This window comes from Hemiscyllium ocellatum, chromosome 25 (genome assembly GCF_020745735.1).
Source record: "Hemiscyllium ocellatum isolate sHemOce1 chromosome 25, sHemOce1.pat.X.cur, whole genome shotgun sequence".
In the NCBI taxonomy this organism is placed as follows: domain Eukaryota; kingdom Metazoa; phylum Chordata; class Chondrichthyes; order Orectolobiformes; family Hemiscylliidae; genus Hemiscyllium; species Hemiscyllium ocellatum.
Window position 1 is genome coordinate 33035267 of NC_083425.1, and position 19977 is coordinate 33055243.

The 19977-nt window shown below is 41.7% G+C and overlaps 1 protein-coding gene across 1 annotated transcript; it reads right to left on the reverse strand.

Moving 5' to 3' along the window:
* Positions 1-9896: 9896 nt before the first annotated feature.
* Positions 9897-15756, reverse strand: LOC132827811 (uncharacterized). The gene is made up of 5 exons (XM_060844538.1): positions 15537-15756; positions 14423-14707; positions 13884-14027; positions 12357-12385; positions 9897-10902 (listed from the first exon to the last, which is right to left on the reverse strand). Exons 1-5 carry the CDS (start codon positions 15739-15741, stop codon positions 10870-10872), a joined length of 696 nt encoding a protein of 231 aa, XP_060700521.1. The 5' UTR covers positions 15742-15756; the 3' UTR covers positions 9897-10869.
* Between the last annotated feature and the right edge of the window lie 4221 nt (positions 15757-19977).

Consider the following 19977-nt stretch of genomic DNA (forward strand, 5'->3'; position numbering starts at 1 on the left):
TCTCCAAACTAAGAGATGTAGGGCTCCATTCCCCCCCTTCATCTGGATCATTGACTTCCTGACCCGCAGACTGCAATTAGATTAGATTAGATTACTTACTGTGTGGAAACAGGCCCTTCGGCCCAACAAGTCCACACCGACCCGCCGAAGCGCAGCCCACCCATACCCCTACATTTACCCCTTATCTAACACTACGGGCAATTTAGCTTGGCCAATTCACCTGACCTGCACATCTTTGGACTGTGGGAAGAAACCGGAGCACCCGGAGGAAACCCACGCAGACACTGGGAGAACGTGCAAACTCCACACAGTCAGTCGCCTGAGGCGGGAAATGAACCCGTGTCTCTAGCGCTGTGAGGCAGCAGTGCTAACCACTGTGCCACCGTGCTGCCCACCAATCAATAAGGATAGGCAACAACACCTCCTCCACAACAATCCTCAACACTGGTGCCCCGCAAAGCTGTGTACTCTCCTTAAACACTCATGACTGTGTGACCAAATTTGTAAATTTGCATTTACAAATTTGCTGATGACACCATCGTAGTGGGATGGATCTTAAATAATGATGAGTACAACACACCAATGTCTCTACTTCCTCAGAATGTTAAAGAAATTTAGCATGTCCATAATGACTCATATCAATTTTTATGGCTGCACTACAGAAATCATCCAGTCCAGATACATTACAGCTTGGCATAGGGAATAAATGGAACTAAAATATAAAACAGAGTTAGGAGGAGCGTTTACCTGAAAGCATGATCAGCACTTCATTAATATTCTAGTTATGGAACTGAATGCTGAATTCGATTCATGGAGGAGAAATGGACATTACCGGCTGGACCTGCATTTAATGACAATAATTAATGGCCTTTGAGACAATGGTGGTGAACAGCTGTCCATTTGGTTGAGGCTGACCCACAATGTTGTTTGCAAGGTGGCCTCAGGACTTTGAACCAGTGAAACTGAAGAAGCAGTGGTGTATTTCCAAGTCACGATACTGTATGTCTCGTAGGAGAATCTGCAGAGGGGCTGAAAACCTTTTGATACATTCATGGTGAATCCATTAATGTAAGTAAGAAAAAAAATACAGTTTTTTTGTTTATTTTCCAAACAACTGTGCAAAGTAGTTTTCTTTATTTGTACATTTCTGAGCTGCTGGAGCACTTCAGAAAGAACTTTGGTCTATCTGTCTTCCTCTGTGTTTGAAACTTGAAACAGACTTTTCATAGAACTGCCACCCTCTGCCTGTGGTTTATGTTACTGCAACCATCTCAAAGCTCAGTGATAAGATCTGAATGAATTACAAGCTTTTACTCATCACATGTTAATATAGCCACGTTTATTAGCTAATGCACAAAGGCACAGAGGTTTTAACAGGTCATATTTTTTACTGATAGGTGCAAATCTTATATTCTATTCCAGGAACATATCTTATAATGAGACAGTTGTTCACTCACATTTACAATGGAAACAACATTGATAACAGGATGTTCATTTACCTTCAATACATTGCAAGAGGGGAGCCGGAGACTGGCATAAAATGAACAATGAGGACTGAAACATTCAGGAAGCTCGACACAAACCAAATGAGAAGTAACTGAAGGGCTGGGATACAACGTGAATTGGTTTTAATACAATTGAAGAAATGATGCTGTTATTTGCAGAACGTCAACTTTCCTGACATGTATTGGCTCTAACATGATTCCGGCCCTATTAGTTGAAATGGTGTGGGTATTGTGTGATTTTCTTACAAAACGAGATGGTAAGATAACCGAACTATCACATTGTATCAGAACTGGCAATAGTGAATAGTATGGCAAAAACAATGACTGCAGATGCTGGAAACCAGATTCCGCACCTTCGCCCTCAGACCCCACCCCTCCAACCCTAACAAGGACAGAACGCTCCTAGTGTTCACCAACTACCTTACAAACCTTCGCATAAACCAAATCATCCGCCGACATTTCTGCCACCTCCAAAAAGACCCCACCACCAGGGATATATTTCCCTCCCCACCCTTTTCCACCTTCCGCAAAGACCGTTCCCTCCGTGACTCCCTGGTCAGGTCCATGCCCCCTTACAACCCACCCTACCATCCTGGCACTTTCCCCTGCCACCGCAGGAAATGTAAAACATGCGCCCACACCTCCTCCCTCACCTCTATCCAAAGCCCTAAAGGAGCCTTCCACATCCATCAAAGTTTTACCTGCACATCCACTAATATCATTTATTGTATCTATTGCTCCTGATGCGGTCTCCTCTACATTGGGGAGACTGGGCGCCTCCTAGCAGAGCACTTGAGGGAACATCTCCGGGACACCCCACACCAATCAACCACACCGCTCCGTGGCCCAACATTTAGGAAGAATGCCTCATCTTCCGCCTCGGAACACTTCAACCCCAGGGCATCAATGTGGACTTCAAGAGTTTCCTCATTTCCCCTTCCCCCACCTCACCCTAGTTTCAAACTTCCAGCTCAGCACTGGCCCCATGACTTGTCCGGACTTGTCCTACCTGCCTATCTCCTTTTCCACCTATCCACTCCACACTCTCCTCCCTGACCTATCACCTTCATTCCCTCCCCCACTCACCCATTGTACTCTATGCTACTTTCTCCCCAGCCCCACCCTCCTCTAGCTTATCTCTCCACGCTTCAGGCTCACTGCCTTTATTCCTGATGAAGGGCTTATGCCCGAAACGTCGATTTCGCTGCACTTTGGATGCTACCTGAACTGCTGTGCTCTTCCAGCACCACTAATGCAGAATAGAGTATGGCAGTGCAGTTGTCATGTACTAGCATGGCCAGTTTTTGACCAATAACACATATATACTCACTAAAGAAAGTATTTATTTACAATTTTATTCCGAATGAGGCAGAAAGGGCATGAGTGTCAAGAATTTAGTGGGATTTGAGTTAATGGAGGAACAATCAACTAGGTTTCATATGGAATAGGTTTGAGTAAATTTTGAGTATGTTGAAGTAAGGATTCAGACACAGAAGTTAATGCCTCAGAAAGTGACTTTTCACACATAGTCTGACCAAAATGGTGTTATACAATCTTAATCTGACTTTGCAGTTGTTTTATTTTTGACAATTTGTCATTTATATTTATGAAAATACAGAGAGTTAAGTCTATAAGTTAGCTTGCTGAGCTTAAAGATTTGTTTTCCGAAATTTTGTCATCACATTAGCTAACATCATCAGTGAGAGTCTCTGGTGAGGTGCTGGTGGTATGTCCCGCCTCTCTATTTACAGGTCTTGGTTTCTTAAGGTGGGTAATGTCATTTCCATTTTTTTTCAAGGGAAGGTAGATAGAGTCTAAATTGATGTGTTTATTGATAGAGTTTTATTAGATTGCCATGCCTCTAGGGATTCTTGTGCATGTCTTTGTTTCGCCTGTCCTAGGATGTGTGTGTTGTCCCAATCAAAGTGGTGTCCTTCTATGTATGTATGGAAACTAGTGAGAGTGGGTCGTGTATTTTGGTGACCAGTTGATGTTCATGTATCCTGGTGGCAAGTATCCTACTAGTTTGTCCAATGTAGAGTTTTTTACAGTTCTTGCATGGTACCTTGTAAATGGTGATTATTTTGCTGGTAGTATCTAATGGATCCTTTAGGTTCATTAGTCACTGTTCAAGTGTATTGGTAAGTTTATGGGCTACCATGATACCAAGGGGTCTGAGTTGTCTGGAAGTCATTTCTGATCTGTCTTTGATGTAAGGTAATGTGGCTATAGTTTTTGGTTGCGTTGTGTCTGCTTGTTTGGGTTTGTTTCTGAGGAATCAGCGGAATGTATTGGGTATAATTATTGGGTATCCACTTTTTCTTGAAAACACTGTATAGATACTTTTCTTCTGCTTTTTATAGTTCTTGGGTGCTGCAGTGTGATGTGGCTCATTGAAATAATGTTGTGATGCAGCTCTATTTGTGGGTGTTGGGATGACTGCTTCTGAAGTTAAGTATTTGGTCTGTGTTCGTTTTTCTGTAGATGCTGGTTTGAAGCTCTCCATTAACTGTATGTTCAACTGTCACATCTAGAAACGAGAGTCTGTTGTCGTTCACCTCCTCTTCTGTGAATTTTATGCCTGTCAGGATATTGTTGGTGGTGTTGTATGTTTCCTCTAATTTGTTCCATTTTGTGATGACATCCACGTTGCAAACCCAACGTTTGGATTGGATAGATGTTCAAGTCTCCGCATTACTCCTTCCACTGTGAGCCCTGATATTGGTGATCCCATGGGTGTTCTGTTGACTTGTTTGTAGGTTTTGTTATTGAAAGTGAAGTGGGTGGTGAGGCACAGGTCCACTAGCTTGAGGACATTGTCTTTGCTGATGAAGTTGGTGCTGTCTGGTGTTTGTGTTCCTGCTTTTGCTAGGTAGTGATGCCAGTGTTTCTTTGGCCAGGGTGATGTTGATTGATGTGAAAAGGGCTGTAACATCAAAGGAGACCATTATTTCATCCTCTTCCATCTTGGTGTCTTTGATGGTGCTCAGGAATTCTTGGGTGGAGTGAATAAAGTGTCATGAATCTTCAATTAGGTGTTTTTGTTTTTGGTGGAGTTCCTTGACTAATCTATATGTTGGTGTACCAGGTAGGGGATCTGAGTGGGGGAGGGCCCAGGTTTGTGTATTTTTGGTAATCCATAGAAGTGTGGTGTGTTGGATCCGTCTGGTTTCATGTTTTAGAAGTGTGTCCTATTTAATTCTCCTGATTCTTTCAAGTCCTGTTAGAAAGGCTGAGATTCTGTTTAGCAGTTGCAGGTTCGAGTCTATCGCCATCGGCTGGTAAGTGTCGGTATCTGCAAGCAGAGCATTTGCCTTTTTAAGATGGTTGGATTTTTAAAAAAAACTTTGTACACCCCAGTCCAATACCGGCATCTCCAAATCATTAAAAAATAATGGTCATGCGTCCATTGTCTGCAGCTAGATTATGATGTTTTTGCCTTTTTAAAGTTTTTCTTAGGCTTTATTTTCTTGAGCATTAAGTGTATTCCCTTCCTTTTTTCAGCCTAACGTAGGTGCAATAGCTTGTCTTTATGGTCTGCTGTGTTTATTCTGAAAGACCTTTTTTTTAAAATATGAATTCAAATGCTGCAGGGAAGTCCTTTTTACTCATGTCTTTGTGACTAGTTTAACCCTCTGACTAGGACTGCTTTTTCTGTATCGATGCAAGAACTTAAAAGAAAACTATGTCAGACAAACTAGCAGGAAACTTGCCACCAGGACATAAACACCAACTGGCCACCAAAAGACATGATCCACTCTCACTAGTTGCCATACTTACAGACAAAGAAGGACATCACTTTGACGAGGACAGCACACACATCCAAGGACAGGCGAAACAAAGACACGCACAAGAATTCTTAGAGGCATGGCATTCTAACCAGAACTCCGTCAAAAAACACATCGATTTAGACCCTATCTACCTTCCCTTGAAAAAAATAAAGTGGAAATGACATCGCCCACCTTAAGAAACCAAGACCTATAAATAGAGAGGCGGGATGTACCACCAGCGCTTCACTAGAGACTCTCACTGATGATGTTACCTAGTATGGTGACAAAACATCTGAACATAAACCTTCAAGCTCAGCGAGCTAACTTACAGACTTAGCATTAATCTACAAATCTTCACAAAAATCGCTAATACAGGGAGATGTGCATATGTTGCACAATTAGGTGCCATTTTAATTACAGAAATTATTTTTTAAAATTGGTCTATTGTCTCAGCAGGAATGATGAGTCAGCACACAGAGAGGAGGTGCAGTGGCTAACAGACTGGTGCAGAGCCAACAACCTGCTTCTGAACATGGACAAGATAAAAGTGATGGTTGTTGACTTCAGGAGGACATGGACTGACCACTGTCTGCTGTACACCGACGGCTCTCCCGTGAATATTGTGAAGAGCACCAAATTTATTGGTTAACGCCTGGCAGAGAATCTCACCTGGACCCTCAACACCAGCTCCATAGCCAAGAAAGCCCAGCAGCATCTCTACTTTCTGCGCAGGCTGAGGAAAGCCCATCTCCCCACCCCCACCCTCACTACATTCTACAGCGGGTTCACTGAGAATACTCTGAGCAGCTGTTTCACTGCCTGGTTTGGTATTGTCTTGGATCGTAAGACCCTACAACGGATAGTGAGGACAGCTGAGAAGATCATCGGGATCTCTCTTCCCTCCATTACAGACATTTACAACACACGCTGCATCCAAAAGGCTCAAAGCATTGTGGAAGACCCCGTACACCCTTCACTCAAACTCTTCTCCCTCCTGCCATCTGATAGAAGATACTGGAGTATTTCATCTCTCACGGCCAGACTGTGTAACAGTTTCTTCCCCCAAGCTATCAGGCTCCTTAACACAGTATGATCGGACACTTCCACCTGAAAATCTTGGCACCACTTGAAATTGCTGCCAGAAAAATGTCAATGATTTATCATTCTTCTATTACACTGTAACTTGCGTGTTTTGTGCTTATTATGCACTTTATGCCATGTACGATTGTGTAGTTTGTGCTGTCAATGTAGCATCTCGGTACTAGGGGAACATTGTCTCGTTTTTCGCTGTATCAGCTGTATCTAGTAGAAATGACAAAAAAAAAGCTACTCTCTCTCTCTTATAGATTACGGCACTCTGCATACCCAAGTCAGTTTTAAATATGACCTTTTCTCCCAATATTTCAAGCAGAGGTCCAATTCACCATCACCAACTGTTATAAGAAATACTCTTCAATGCTCCTCTAATTTGTCTGCTGAAGTTATTGGGTAAAAACAATGATTGCAGATGCTGGAAACCAGATTCTGGATAAGTAGTGCTGGAAGAGCACAGCAGTTCAGGCAGCATCCGAGAAGCAGTAAAATCGACGTTTCGGGCAAAGGCCCTTCATCAGGAATACAGGCAGAGAGCCTGAAGGATGGAGAGATAAGTGAGAGGAGGGTAGGGGTGGGGAGAAAGTAGCATAGAGTACAATAGGTGAGTGGGGGAGGGGATCAAGGTGATAGGTTGGGGGGGAGGGTGGAGTGGATAGGTGGAAAAGAAGATAGGCAGCTAGGACAAGTCACGGGGACAGTGCTGAGCTGGAAGTTTGGAACTGGAGTGAGGTGGGGGAAGGGAAGGGAAAATGAGGAAACTGTTGAAGTCCATATTGATGCCCTGGAGTTGAAGAGTTCTGAGGCAGAAGATGAGGCATTCATCCTCCAGGCATCTGGTGGTGAGGGATCATCGGTGAAGGAGACCCAGGACCTCTATGGCCTCGGCAGAGTGGGAGGGAGAGTTGAAATGTTGGGCCACAGAGCGGTGGGGTTGATTGGTGCGGGTGTCTCGGAGATGTTCCCTAATGCGCTCTGCTAGGAGGCGCCCAGTCTCCCCAATGTAGAGGAGACCGCATCGCAAACAACGGATACAATAAATTATATTAGTAGATGTGCAGGTAAAACTTTGATGGATGTGGAAGGCTCCTTTAGAGCCTTGGATAGAGGTGAGGGAGGAGGTGTGGGCGCAGGTTTTGCAATTCCTGCGGTTGCAGGGGAAGGTGCCAGGATGGGAGGGTGGGTTGTAGGGGGGCGTGGACCTGACCAGGTAGTCACGGAAGGAACGGTCTTTGCGGAAGGCGGAAAGGGGTGGGGAGGGAAATATATCCCTGGTGGTGGGGTCTGTTTGGAGGTGGCGGAAATGCCGGCAGATGATTTGCTGAAGTTATTGACCTACTTTTAAGTTTTCTAGATTACAAATTAAAACACCTCAATCAATTCTCAAGTCAATTACTTATGCCCCCCCAAAAAGTCCCATTTTATCAAAGCTTTTCTTTTAGCTACAATTCTGGCAGTACAAGAACAGCCTGTGCTTAGCAAGTTAATCTCAGTTGCTGAAGGTGTGCACTGACCACATTTCATCTGATCACTCCTACAATATTGTGGTAACAATTGCTCAGCACTGTTGCCAAAAGTGCTGGGATGGATTTAAAGTGCTGTATATGACAAGTGGACACCTATTCCGACAATTTGAAAGATGGAATCAATGTGAGAATGCAACCTCATTGAAATCGAAGCTTCACGAATAATGGAATTATAGGATTGTAAACTGGTTACTGTCTAGGAGGGGATTATTTAGCCTTTTAAAACTATGCCAACACCATTGAAGAACTGATTAGTGAGTCCCACTAGCCCATCCTTTACCTGTACTCTTGATTATTTTCTCTTCAGGTAATTGTCTTTGCATTTAGATAATTGCAATAACATGGATCACACCAGCAGCCAATCCTGGAAGGGCGAACAATCATGGATGAGGTGGAAAAGAGTTGCCCAAAGCCACAGCAGTCTGGAAAATATGGTTTTGCTTACTCTGGGAGAGCAGTCCTTATTTGGCCACACCAATAATTCCGAACTTTTCAGTTGTACTGTGTAAGGTTCCTGAAATCGAGAATTCTAACTGACAAAATATATCATAAATCAAGCAACTTTTATGAAATTAAACTGGCTGGAAGAAACTTTAGGCAAATTTTGTAAATGATTTACACCTATTCCATAAACAACATGCAGGAACAGAGTCGGGAGTGTGCTGCTGGAAAAGCACAGCCAGTCAGGCAGCATCCGAGGTCCAGGAGAATTGACGTTTCGAGCATAAGCTCTTCATCAGGAACGAATCCTTGCTGATGAAGAGCTTATGCTTGAAATGTCAATTCTCCTGCTCCTCTGATGCTACCTGATTGGCTGTGCTTTTCCAGCACCACACTCTCAACCCTGATCTGCAGTCCTCACTTTCTCCCAACATACAGTAACCCACCTGTCAGACAGACTAAATTTACTAACGGCTGATTAGATCTGATCTGATGAGGATCGATTAGCTTCTAATGGGATTTCTGAGTGCTTTCTCTGCTAATGACAACACACTCAGTAAATCTTTTGGTTTCACCTTATACTTGGGTTGCTTTGGAACTGTCCTCACACACAACCATTGTTAAATGTTTGATTCATTCCCAGGATGCATGACCAGCTGTTAGTTGTTGGTTAGTGTATTCCCAAACTGTCTTTCACTGACTTAGTCATATACTAACTTCTTGTCACTTCCTGTGTGGCTTTGTGCAGATGCACAGCGAGCAGTAGTAGGCCATGAGGTCTCACTTGTCCTCATTGCTGAGAAGCTGGAGTAATGCAGCCACTACATTGATTCCTTTCCTGCTATCACTTAGACTCTGCAGCACTGCAGCCAGATTTATGACCATCTGTCTCCATGCACAGGTTGGCGGCTGCTGTGAAGACACAGGCCCAGCATCAGCAGAGCTGTTGGAGGATCAAAATACCTGCACTCCTTCACCCTACACATTGATCCTCAGTGAAGAGGAGCCTTGCATATCCAGGTACATCCCTTCACAAAGAGATGAGGCAAAGCCAGGAGCCATCAAACTGGAAGAGGAGGAGTTATACACAGGTCCCACAACAGTCTCCCATCAGGGAAGTGGCCAGACCCTCCACCTCCACCTTGTTCCCCTCCCCCATCAACCTCTCCCTGAGTGTTGGATGCTCCAGCCTAGCAAGTTAAGTTTGCCCCTGGCTAGAGGACCCTCAAAATGTTTGGCCCGTCCAGACCCAAACAAACCTCCAGGGTCACCCGAACGAACTCCCAGGGTCACCCAAACAAACCTCCTGGGTCACCCGAACAAACTCCCAGGGTCACCCAAACAAGCCCCTGGGGTCACCCGAACAAACCTCCAGGGTCAATGGGTTCCACTACGGAGCAAGATCCTTCCATCTCAGTTGTGAGGTATTTCAGGGTAGTGCAGTGAGAGGGGCAGGAGGAAAAAATGATTAATGTCACTTGTAGGTGTTGGCTGTAAAATTGTACAGAGTTTGGAGATCTGATTTAAATAGTCTGTTCACCATACTGTGTTACCTCGACAATTTATTGAGAAAAAATTCATACTTAAAGTTCCTTCCACAACGAATAGTATATAAGTAGTTTTAACATTTCTCAAACTCTTGCATTTTACTGCTTATGCCCCTGTTTCTGTTCTGAGGCTAGATGCCTCATAGCATCCTGCGCTATCGCTCCTCGGTCATTAATGAGGGTCAGGGGAAGGGTGTCTGCAAAGATTGCTAACTACATTACATGGAAACAGCAGTAGCAATATGTATACATGACATCAGCTCACTCAAAGATATCTTACATCCCTGCCCCACTATAATTGCTTACTGAGCAGCAGCGTATATGTATAGGAGTGTATATCTCAGGAAGATCTCAGCTGTGTTGATGATGAGGAGGCACAACCAAGACAGTGAGTGCTGCAGGATTGCCAGGCTAGGCACTTTGCATGCCTGTGTGATCATATGATGGAGGGCAATATTGTTCCCTATGCAGGCCCAATCACTTGCTGCAGATGCAACTTAAGGGTTTCAGTCTTCTCTTTCACAGGTTAGCTCATTTCTTTCACCTACTATGAGTGCCTTCGCAGCCTTTCTCCTTAACATTGTACTCTGTCCACGTGCTTCATGATTGGCGCAACATGAGTGGCCGTCAGCCTCGGTGTTAATGTGTCACTATGACTTCCAACATCAAGCTTTGTAATTTGCCAGTGTCCAGAGGTATGAGGAGTTGTATCAGACCAAAAATATTAACATCCATTAACTAGATGATAGCGGAAGTCAAAACGTTTACTTTAAAATGTCAACATCAGTATATTCTGTACAAGTTAAAAATAAGATTGATTAACTGCAAGCACGATGAAGCATTGGTTTTGTGTCGTGTAGAAGGGTCATTGAAGTCAAAAGCTTAGTTCTGCTATCTTGCCATAGATGCTGCCAGACGTACTGAATTTGTCCAGCAATTTTTGCTTTAGTTTAAGATTTCCAGAATCTATATTTTCCAGTTCTATATTTTAATAAACATTAATCCTGTGGTCGCTTGACACCTGGTTAAAGAGGAAAAAAGACTTTTAAAAATTGTGAGACAAATGTCACATAGCTAAGCCTATCTCAAAGTTATTGTGCCCTTGTGTTTTTCACAGAGGGGGTAATTGGCCACACTCTGACTAGGCTGGGTTTGAAAGGTTTTGTTGGGGCCTTTTTTGTTTACCTCTAATAGATAATGAGCCTAAGGCTTTCATGTCTTTAAAAAATGGTATAATCAGTTAAAAATCACACAACACCAGGTTATAGTCCAACAGGTTTATTTGGAAGCATTAGCTTTCGGAATGCTGCTCCTTCATCAGGTGGTTGTGGAGTATAAGATCGTAAGACACAGAATTTATAACAGAAGTTTACAGTGTGATGTAACTGAATTAATATATTAAAAAAGACCTGGATTGTTTGTTAAGTCTCTCATCTTTTAGAATGAACATGTTGGTGTCAGTTCTTTCATACGTAAATCACAGAACTTTTTTAAAGTTACATTCCCGAGTGAACTTTAACAGTTGGTGTCATGTCGGCCCAGATAATGCATTGAAGGTGTGAGGTGCCCTGTGTGAGACTGTCTGTGCTACAATGTTCAGACTGGTTCCAATCTAAAAAACAGATTTACAGAATCTTACAAGGACTTATCTGAGCCGACATGACGCCAAGTGTTAAATTTCACTTGAGAATGTTTCTTGAAAAATGTTCTGCAATTCACAAATGAAAGGATTGAAACCAACATGTTCATTCTAAAAGATGAGAGACTTAACAAACAATCCTGGTCATTTTCAATACATAATTTCAGTTACACCACACTGTAAAATTTTGCTATAAATTCTGTATCTTACAATCTTATACTCCACAACCACGTGATGAAGGAGTAGCGCTCCGAAAGCTAATGCTTCCAAATAAACCTGTTGGATTAATACCTGGTGTCATGTAATTTTTAACTTTGTACATCCCAATTCAACACTGGCATCTCCAAATCACGGTATAATCAAGGGTATGTGGCCAGCTCTCTAGCTGCGCAGGTCAGTACAGTTCTGGAGTTAGTTGAGTCAGGGTCACAGTTGAAGCTGGAAGTTCTCTCCCTTCTCCTGCCCCTTCTGACTTTGTAACCTGTACGTCTTTTGTGTCATTTTAACTCTTTGTGCTAAGGGGTCTGTTCACTGGGACTGTTGGAAGTATTTTGGAACAGCATTATTAAGTTGGGATATCTGTCGGGTGTTTGGATAGGGTAAGTTGTATTTTTGGTTCTTTGTATTTCATTCTGTAACTTTGTAAATAAATTCTCTTTGTTTAAAACTTGGCAGTCAGATCAACTAATTCACTCTGGGAACATCCCTGGATACTTACCTGAAACAGATAGCAAAGTTATGGTCTAGGCTACCTGCTTGAAAATGTTTTGAGGGGTCAGGCCTGGTCCATGACACAAAGCTTTCAAAAACATGCAGATACTTGAAATTACACTTACCATCGGGATTTCAAATTCTCTTCTAATTTCTGAAATTAAAGCAATACAACAATGAATTCAGTGTTTCTGGCATCTAACAGTTGATTTTAATTCACACATTCTTCTGCTAAATGTTGCAGTTTATTCATTCTTATAGCTCCAAACTCAATCTTGGAAAAGGCAGTAATCTCTGGATGATCATGACAATATTGACAGATGTAAAAGCATCACATTTACTGAACTCAATTCAGATCGTTTGTCCTGCTCCTTTGTCAAAGGGCAAAAATACTTTTGTAACCAAATTGACACAGAATAGTTGCAATCAGCCAACCTCTAAGATTTCAGTTTTCTAACTTAACTAGAAGTCTTTGGTAATTTCATGATTAAATTACCAAATTGCTAATGTTTGGACCGGTTATTCAGAAGTTCAAATAACCAAACACAGTGTGAGAATTTGATTTGACATTTTCTTGAAGGGCCTAGTATCAGCACACGTAATGAATAGGCTTCGATCATTTGAGAACATTTCACTAAATGCCTAACTTAAAAACTAATGTATTGTTGGAGAGGAAAGTTGCAGCCCTTTATAAGTATAATGCAAATAGCACACCAATTAGTTCACTCTGAATTGACCAGGATAGCTTGTTAAGTTTCTCATCTTTTAGAATGAACATGTTGTTTTCAGTTCCTTCATTTGTGAATTGCAGAATTTTTTTAAAGAAACATTCTCAAGTGAACTTTAACACTTGGTGTCATGTCGGCCCAGATAAATCCACGTAAGATTCTGCAAATCTGTTTTTTAGATTGGAATCAGTCTGATTACAGGTATTAAACAATGATAAGAAGGTTCAGTAGCATCCCATAGTTTTTCACTCTGGGAAATAAATGCCAGCTTTACCGGTGGTACACACAACTAAAAAGAAGAAGTGTTTACTTCCTTCTCTATTCTCCTTGCCCTGTCCAAAACGTCATAAGTTTAATATTTATATCTTGGACCCCCAAAGGATGACTGAGTCACATCTTTTCTGTGATGTTCAATGGAAATGACTGAATAGAATATCTTCACAGCAGTTCAGTCTGACTCACCAAAACATTTCTATCTCCTTTATGTGGGAGCTCAGGACAAGTTTTTAATTTATCCATCTTTTGTTTAAGCAAGGGTTGTAATTAATTAGGAAACATTCATAACTTGAGATACCTCAACATTTCTTTCTAGCAAACTATTCAGCAAATGCTTCTCCATCAGTAATTTAAAGATATTTGTTTTCCAATATTTCAACTAAGGGATATGTAAGAAACACTGCATTAATGAGGAGGTCAGAGTGAGAGACTGAATCTGGAGTGATTCAGAATGTTTGAGATTCTGTCAATTATTTTTATTGAATCTTGGAAATTGTATATTTGATATATAATTAAGTTAAACTGCATTGGATTCTGGATTATGAGCATATTCAAAATAAGGATAATATCAAATGTTTCAAAACGTAAGACAATGTCACAATTTGTGTGATTAGCATAATTATGTAATAACCATAATGATCAAAATACCTGGATGTGATCTTCTTCTAAATTGTGGAAGAGCAGAAATTACTAATACACCATAAAAAAGGGTGATAATCAGAAAGGCTGTTATGAGCACGTTTTTATTTTTCTCTTCAATATTACTATCAGGATTCGAGCGTTGATGAAAGACTGAAACAGACAATGTGGGTGAAAAATATAGAATTAACAGCAGAACTAAAACATGACTAAAAATTGAAGCATTTCACTTCGTACTCATTAGATCTAGAATGCAATAATCAGATTTATAAAACGAGACCCCATTTTATGCAGAGTGAGAAGAGGGTGCTTATCGTTTGGGCCTGGAGCTGCAGCATGAGCAGTTAACTGTCAATCTTAATTCTCAGACCGGCCACATAGCTTCTGTTTGGTCTGGGAATATCTGTACTGAACTATGACTTTATTCATTAACAATAGCAAAGTTGACTCTTGCAATATTGTTCACATATTAAGAACAAATTAGATATATTAGTTCTTTAAACATCGACTTTCCAAAATTCTTTCACGAGTGAATGTTGCGAACTTACATGGAAGGTTTTTCTGCACCACATATTGACCCTCTTCCATGCTCCACACAGCACAAATGTAAACACATTCTGGAATATCTATTTTCTCTGTGATTTGAAATGTGCTCGTGATCTTGTACAGTTCCTCTGCTGATTTTACACTGCGAGTAATAACCTTGGATGTGAGGTTCTTCATTCCATTCAACAACCAGTGAATCTGAGCCAGAGGATATCCAATTGCTTCACAGGTGACATTTACCATTCTCGTTGATATCATGTTTGGGAATATGGTCACGTTGTATGGAGCTAAAAGGGATGATTACAATATTATTAGTGGAATGAGACTAGCTTCATAATTTGTGTTTTCTTTGAGGTGGGACTTTCCATGGACTGGAATAAGGAAGACAAAATGGTAGCATGCATGTACAGCAAGCAACTAGAATGTCAAAGGGCATTCTGGCCTTTATTGCAAGGGGATTAAAGTACCAGAATAAAGAAGTCTTGCTACAGTTAGACAGGTGTTTGGTGCAACCACATCAAGAATCCAAATGCAGTTTTAGCCTCCACATTGAAGGAAAGACAGACTTGCACTGGTCACAGTATAGTGAAAGTTCACAACATTCAGTTATGGAATGAGATGGTTTTCATATGCTGAAAGATTGAGTGCTTTGAGTTTATATTCTCTGGGGTTTAAAAGAGTGAGAGGTGATCTCTCTGAAACATGTAAGATTCTGAAAGGGCCTTACAGGATAGCTACAGAGAAATTGATTCTGCCAGTCAGGGAATTTAAATCACAAAGGCACACTCTCAGGTAAACTGAATTAGGATTATAATTTTTCACTCACAGGTATGTAAACTTTTGTAAACCTTCCTCATCCCAGAGGGTTATGGATGCAGCATTATTGAATACATTTAAGACTGACAGATTTTTTTTTGGGCTTAGAGCAGGAAAATGGAGCTGCAGCCCAAGATCAAACATGATCAGACTAAATGGGAGAGCATGCTTGATGGACCATATGCTCTAATCATGCCCCTATTTCTCTTTTAAGGATGAGAACAAAACCAGAAATTGTTACCAACTACTTGCAACCAACATTCTACAATTAGAAATATCAGAAACAGAATAATCACTCACCTTTAACCTGCAATGTAATCACACTAGTGTCATGACCAACATTTGATTCCAAATGATATTGGTATGTCCCAATATCTGACAACTGTGTGTTCTGGATTACCAGTGATACATCTTGAGATTCTGGGTGAAGTAATTTAATCCGACCCTGAATTCCATTGACACTTTTCTTGGAGGTAAACACTTCTATAATTCTATCTTCTCCCATTTTAACTAGTTCGATATGCGTCAGAGTCATATTTGATGCTGAATTGAATGTGCATGGTAGTTTAGTGTCTTTACTAAATATTCCTGTCACCGATGACTCACAATTTAATTTCAAGAAACCTGAAAAACAGCAATTTTCATTAACTCACATCAGTGCATTGAGAATGAGTGTTCAATGGAGCCAAATATTGAGGAGCACTCCAAGACTTACATTGTGCAAATGATGGAAAAGTGAATAAGATGACAGGAAAAATACTTATCATATAATACGAAACCATTTCCAGACCCAGTTCACCTATTTGGGAATAATACAGAAAACATATTAAGTTTCACCAATTTTATCAAACCTGGTTTCACTTTTTTATGGATCAAACATTTATCATCAATAAAATATTGCTCTAAAAAGAATCTGTCAGGTATATTTCCACTGCTAGATATGATTTGAATGCTTGTAATTATTACATGTTAGTGTAAAACATACACACATTTTGTGGTGGATGGCTACCATTCTCACAGTGAGGATTCTGGGATGTATGTCCAACAAAGGACACTGCAATAATACTAAGGCTGCAATCTTGACAGGCTGGGCTGTGTTTGACTGGATTGCAAATCTTCACATGTGCTGAGTGACATTTTAAGTCCACAGTGGGTGTCTTGTTTCCAGGACCAACTCCCACTCCTTTAGTAGCCCCTGTTTAACAGATTTGGCCTTAGATTGGGCAGGGTCTTGACAAGGCTGCAGCAGTGACTCAGAGCCTGGGGTTGTTCTATTCTGGACCTGAGGATGGTCTGATCCTGGATTGGATATCCTGCCTCCATATCCTGTGCTGGGATGTCCAAATCCAAATAACCATCAATCATTGTGCAAGCCCTGACATGTAGACTCCAAATTTGATGATTCCCACAGCTGTTGCTGTAGTATCAGTGAAGAATAAATGAAAACCCTGAGTCCATCACAACTGAACTGATATTGCAATTCTGGGGAAATCAACTCCAGACTGCCCTGCTCTTTCTATTACTCATTAACTTTCAAAATTAAAAAAAATGAGGAATCAGGAAGGCCAAAGCATTTGCAATTTAATTTTGAATTGAATGGTGTTTGAATAGTTCCAGGCAGTTATATCGGCTGCTGGAGGTTAATGTTTGAGATTTTAATTTGGAGATGTCTCCAGTGTCAGGGTGATGGGCACAGTCAGTGATGGAGGTTTGGGTTTTGCAAACTCCATCTGTAAGAAATGACCTCATCCTGCAGAGTCAAGTCAGTTTCTGGAGGTATGAAGTATTATGCCAGACTCTGTGTATCTCTCTCCAGATGCTGCCAGATCTCCTGAGTTTCTCTCACATTCTCAGTGTTTGGTTTTGGGGTTTGGTGCATACCTAAAAGCAGAGAGAGCTCACCACTACACAGAGAGAGAAGAAACTGTGTCACGAATCTATTAGCCTCTCCACTATAAAGTATTCATTCAAATTTTGAAGGCATTTTGAAACATGAAAGACAGCATACCTGATGGGAAACACTGGGCATAGTTTAAAAGCAGCAGCACAGTGAAACCAAAGGCACAGAGCATCAGAGAGACATCGTATGACTTTGGGAAATACAACAGCAATTTAATACTGAGCCCACAGGAACATCACCTGAAGAGACCTCAGGATTCAAGCAGAGACATGGTGGCATGGTGGCAGAGTCATTAGCACTGCTGCCTTGCAGCACCAGAGACCCAGGTTCAATTCCAGCCTCAGGTGACTCTCTGTTTGGAGTTTGCACATTCTCCCCGTGTCTGCATAGATTTCCTCTGGGTGCTCTGGTTTCCTCCCACAATCCAAACATGTGCAGGTTAGGTGAATTGGCCATGCTAAATTGCCTGTAGTGTGAGATGAAGGGGTAAATGTAGGGGAATGGGTGTGGGTGGGTTGTCCTTCGGCGGGCCAGTGTGGACTTGTTGGGCCGAAGGGCCTGTTTCCACACTGTAAGTAATCTAAGAGGAAGTAGCAAAGTTGGTGAGTACGCCTGGGTTAATAATATAATCATATTCATAATATTTTTATCCCTTATTGTTTGTATGATCTTTAGGTTCTTTATTTTGGTCTTATCATTTTAAAGGGCAATAATGTGCAGGTTCAGATAAAAAAAAGCACCTCTGCCTATATAATATTATTTGATTTCAGGGCAAGCTGAGGGTCTCATTGAAAGGAGTGTGTCAGAGCAGCAGTGCTCATGATTGTGATGTGTTCCTCCTGCTCTGTGAGAAGGCGGGCACAGTTTGATGTGGGCAGCAAGTATTTTCATCTGTAGCTCCTGGAAGCCTGGGTTTCAGGCCTTCAGCAGCAGCTGGGAATACTGTGGTACTGATGCCAGGCTGAGAGTGTCATGGAGACCATGTATAGACAGCTGGTTATGCTGCAGGCCCAGATCTACATCAAGGGAGGGAATGGGTGGTCACCAGACAGAGCAATAGGCAGGCAGTGCAGGAAGCCCCTATGCTATTCCCCTGCCAAACAAACATGCCAGTTTGGATACTGTTGAGGTTATGGTCTCCCAGAGCAAAGTCGCAGCAGCAAAACTTATTGCACCACTGTTGGCTCTGCTGCATGGGAAAGGGGGAGGAAGTGTGGGAAGGCTATAAAGAGTTCAGTTCTAAGGCGAACAGATAGATGTTTCGGTGGCCACTAGCAAAATTTCAAATGATATGTTACATCATCCTGGCTGCTGGGGTCAAGAACATCTTGGAGTGGCTACAGGTCATTCCGGTGGGAGGCTGAACAGACAGTGGTCGCACTGGTACCAATAACCTAGGTCCTAAAATCAGAACGCAGGATTTATAAAGCAAGTTAAAAAGTAGGAAATCAAAGTAGTGAAATCAGGATTGCTCTCAGTACCATGTGCTCATCAGGATAGAAATAGCAGGATATATCAGATAAATATGTAGCTGGAGAGATGGTGCAAAGGGGAGATGGCTTGGATATTGGGATTGATTCTGGGGAAGGTGGAACTGGGATGCACTTGAGCAAGATTGGAACTGACTCCAAGGGGAGTATTTTTGAGTGCAGTTGAGGAAGAGTTTAAACTAAAATAGCAGGGAAATGGGAACCTATGCATGGAGTCAGGCAAAGACTAAAAACATAATGGAAAATAAGAAAATTGATCGCAGAGAATTCAAGCTGCAGTGTTAAATAATGTGAATACAACTAAAAATATTATGAAGACAAGGTTTGAGGCCTTGTGCCCTAATGCTTGAAGCATTTGCCATAAAGTGCATAAATCAATTGTGCAAATAGACATAAATGGTTATGATTTAATTGGGATTACATTGATATGGCTGCAGGGTGACCAATAAGGAAAACTGAACATCCAGGGGTATTTCAATTTTAGGAAGGACAAAGAGAAAAAGAAGGTGGGGTAGCATTGCTAGTTAACAAGTGAATAACAAAATAGTGAGGAAGGATATTAGCTCTGTTAAATTGGTACAATTAACAATAAAGGTATGGCTGTAATAATGAGCAACTTTACATATAGATTAGGTAAATCAAATCAGTAACAATGCAATAGAGGAGAATATGGAACACTGAGCGAGATTGTTTGTTGAGGAACCAACTAGGGGATAGACCATTCTATGTTGGGTGCTGTGTAATGAGAAGGGACTAATTGGTATTCCTGCTACATGTGAGGTCCCTTAAGGAAGAGTGACCATAATATAATAGAATTCTCCATTAAGGTGGGGAGTGACACAATTGATTCTGAGATCCAGGCCCTGAATGTCCACAGGGGAAAGTATAATTGTATGATGTACAAGTTGTCATGGGTAAATTGGGGTAAACAACTGAGAGGGATGACAGTGGAAAGGCAATGGCAAACATTTAAAGAGTGTGTGGATGAACTGCAACTGTGATTCATTCCAGTCAAAAAGTGTTGTGCGAGAAAAGCACAGCAAGTCAGGCAGCATTCGAGGAGCAGGAGCGTCGACGTTTCGGGCATAAGCCCTTCATCGAGAATGTGGGGACAAAAAGGGCTGAGAGATATGTAGGAAGGTGGGGTGGGGCTGGGGGGCGGGGGAAAGTAGCTGGGAAGGTGATTGTTAAATGCAGGTGAATGGTGATTGTGATAGGTTGGTGGTTAGGGTGGACAGATAGGTGGGAAGGAAGGTGGACAGATAGGACAGTTCAATAATGTGGTGCTGAGTTGGAAGGTTGAATCTAGAATGAGGTGGGGGGAAATGGAGGAGGGGAGATGTTAGTGTTG

Excerpts from the sequence above, each read along its gene's own strand:
- LOC132827811 (XM_060844538.1), bottom strand. The coding sequence starts at position 15,741 with ATGGGAGAAGATAGAATTATAGAAGTGTTTACCTCCAAGAAAAGTGTC. Across the intron at positions 14,708-15,536 it reads GATTACATTGCAGGTTAAAG|CTCCATACAACGTGACCATA; the intron begins GTGAGTGATTAT and ends CATCCCTTTTAG. Across the intron at positions 14,028-14,422 it reads GGTGCAGAAAAACCTTCCAT|TCTTTCATCAACGCTCGAAT; the intron begins GTAAGTTCGCAA and ends TGTCTGTTTCAG.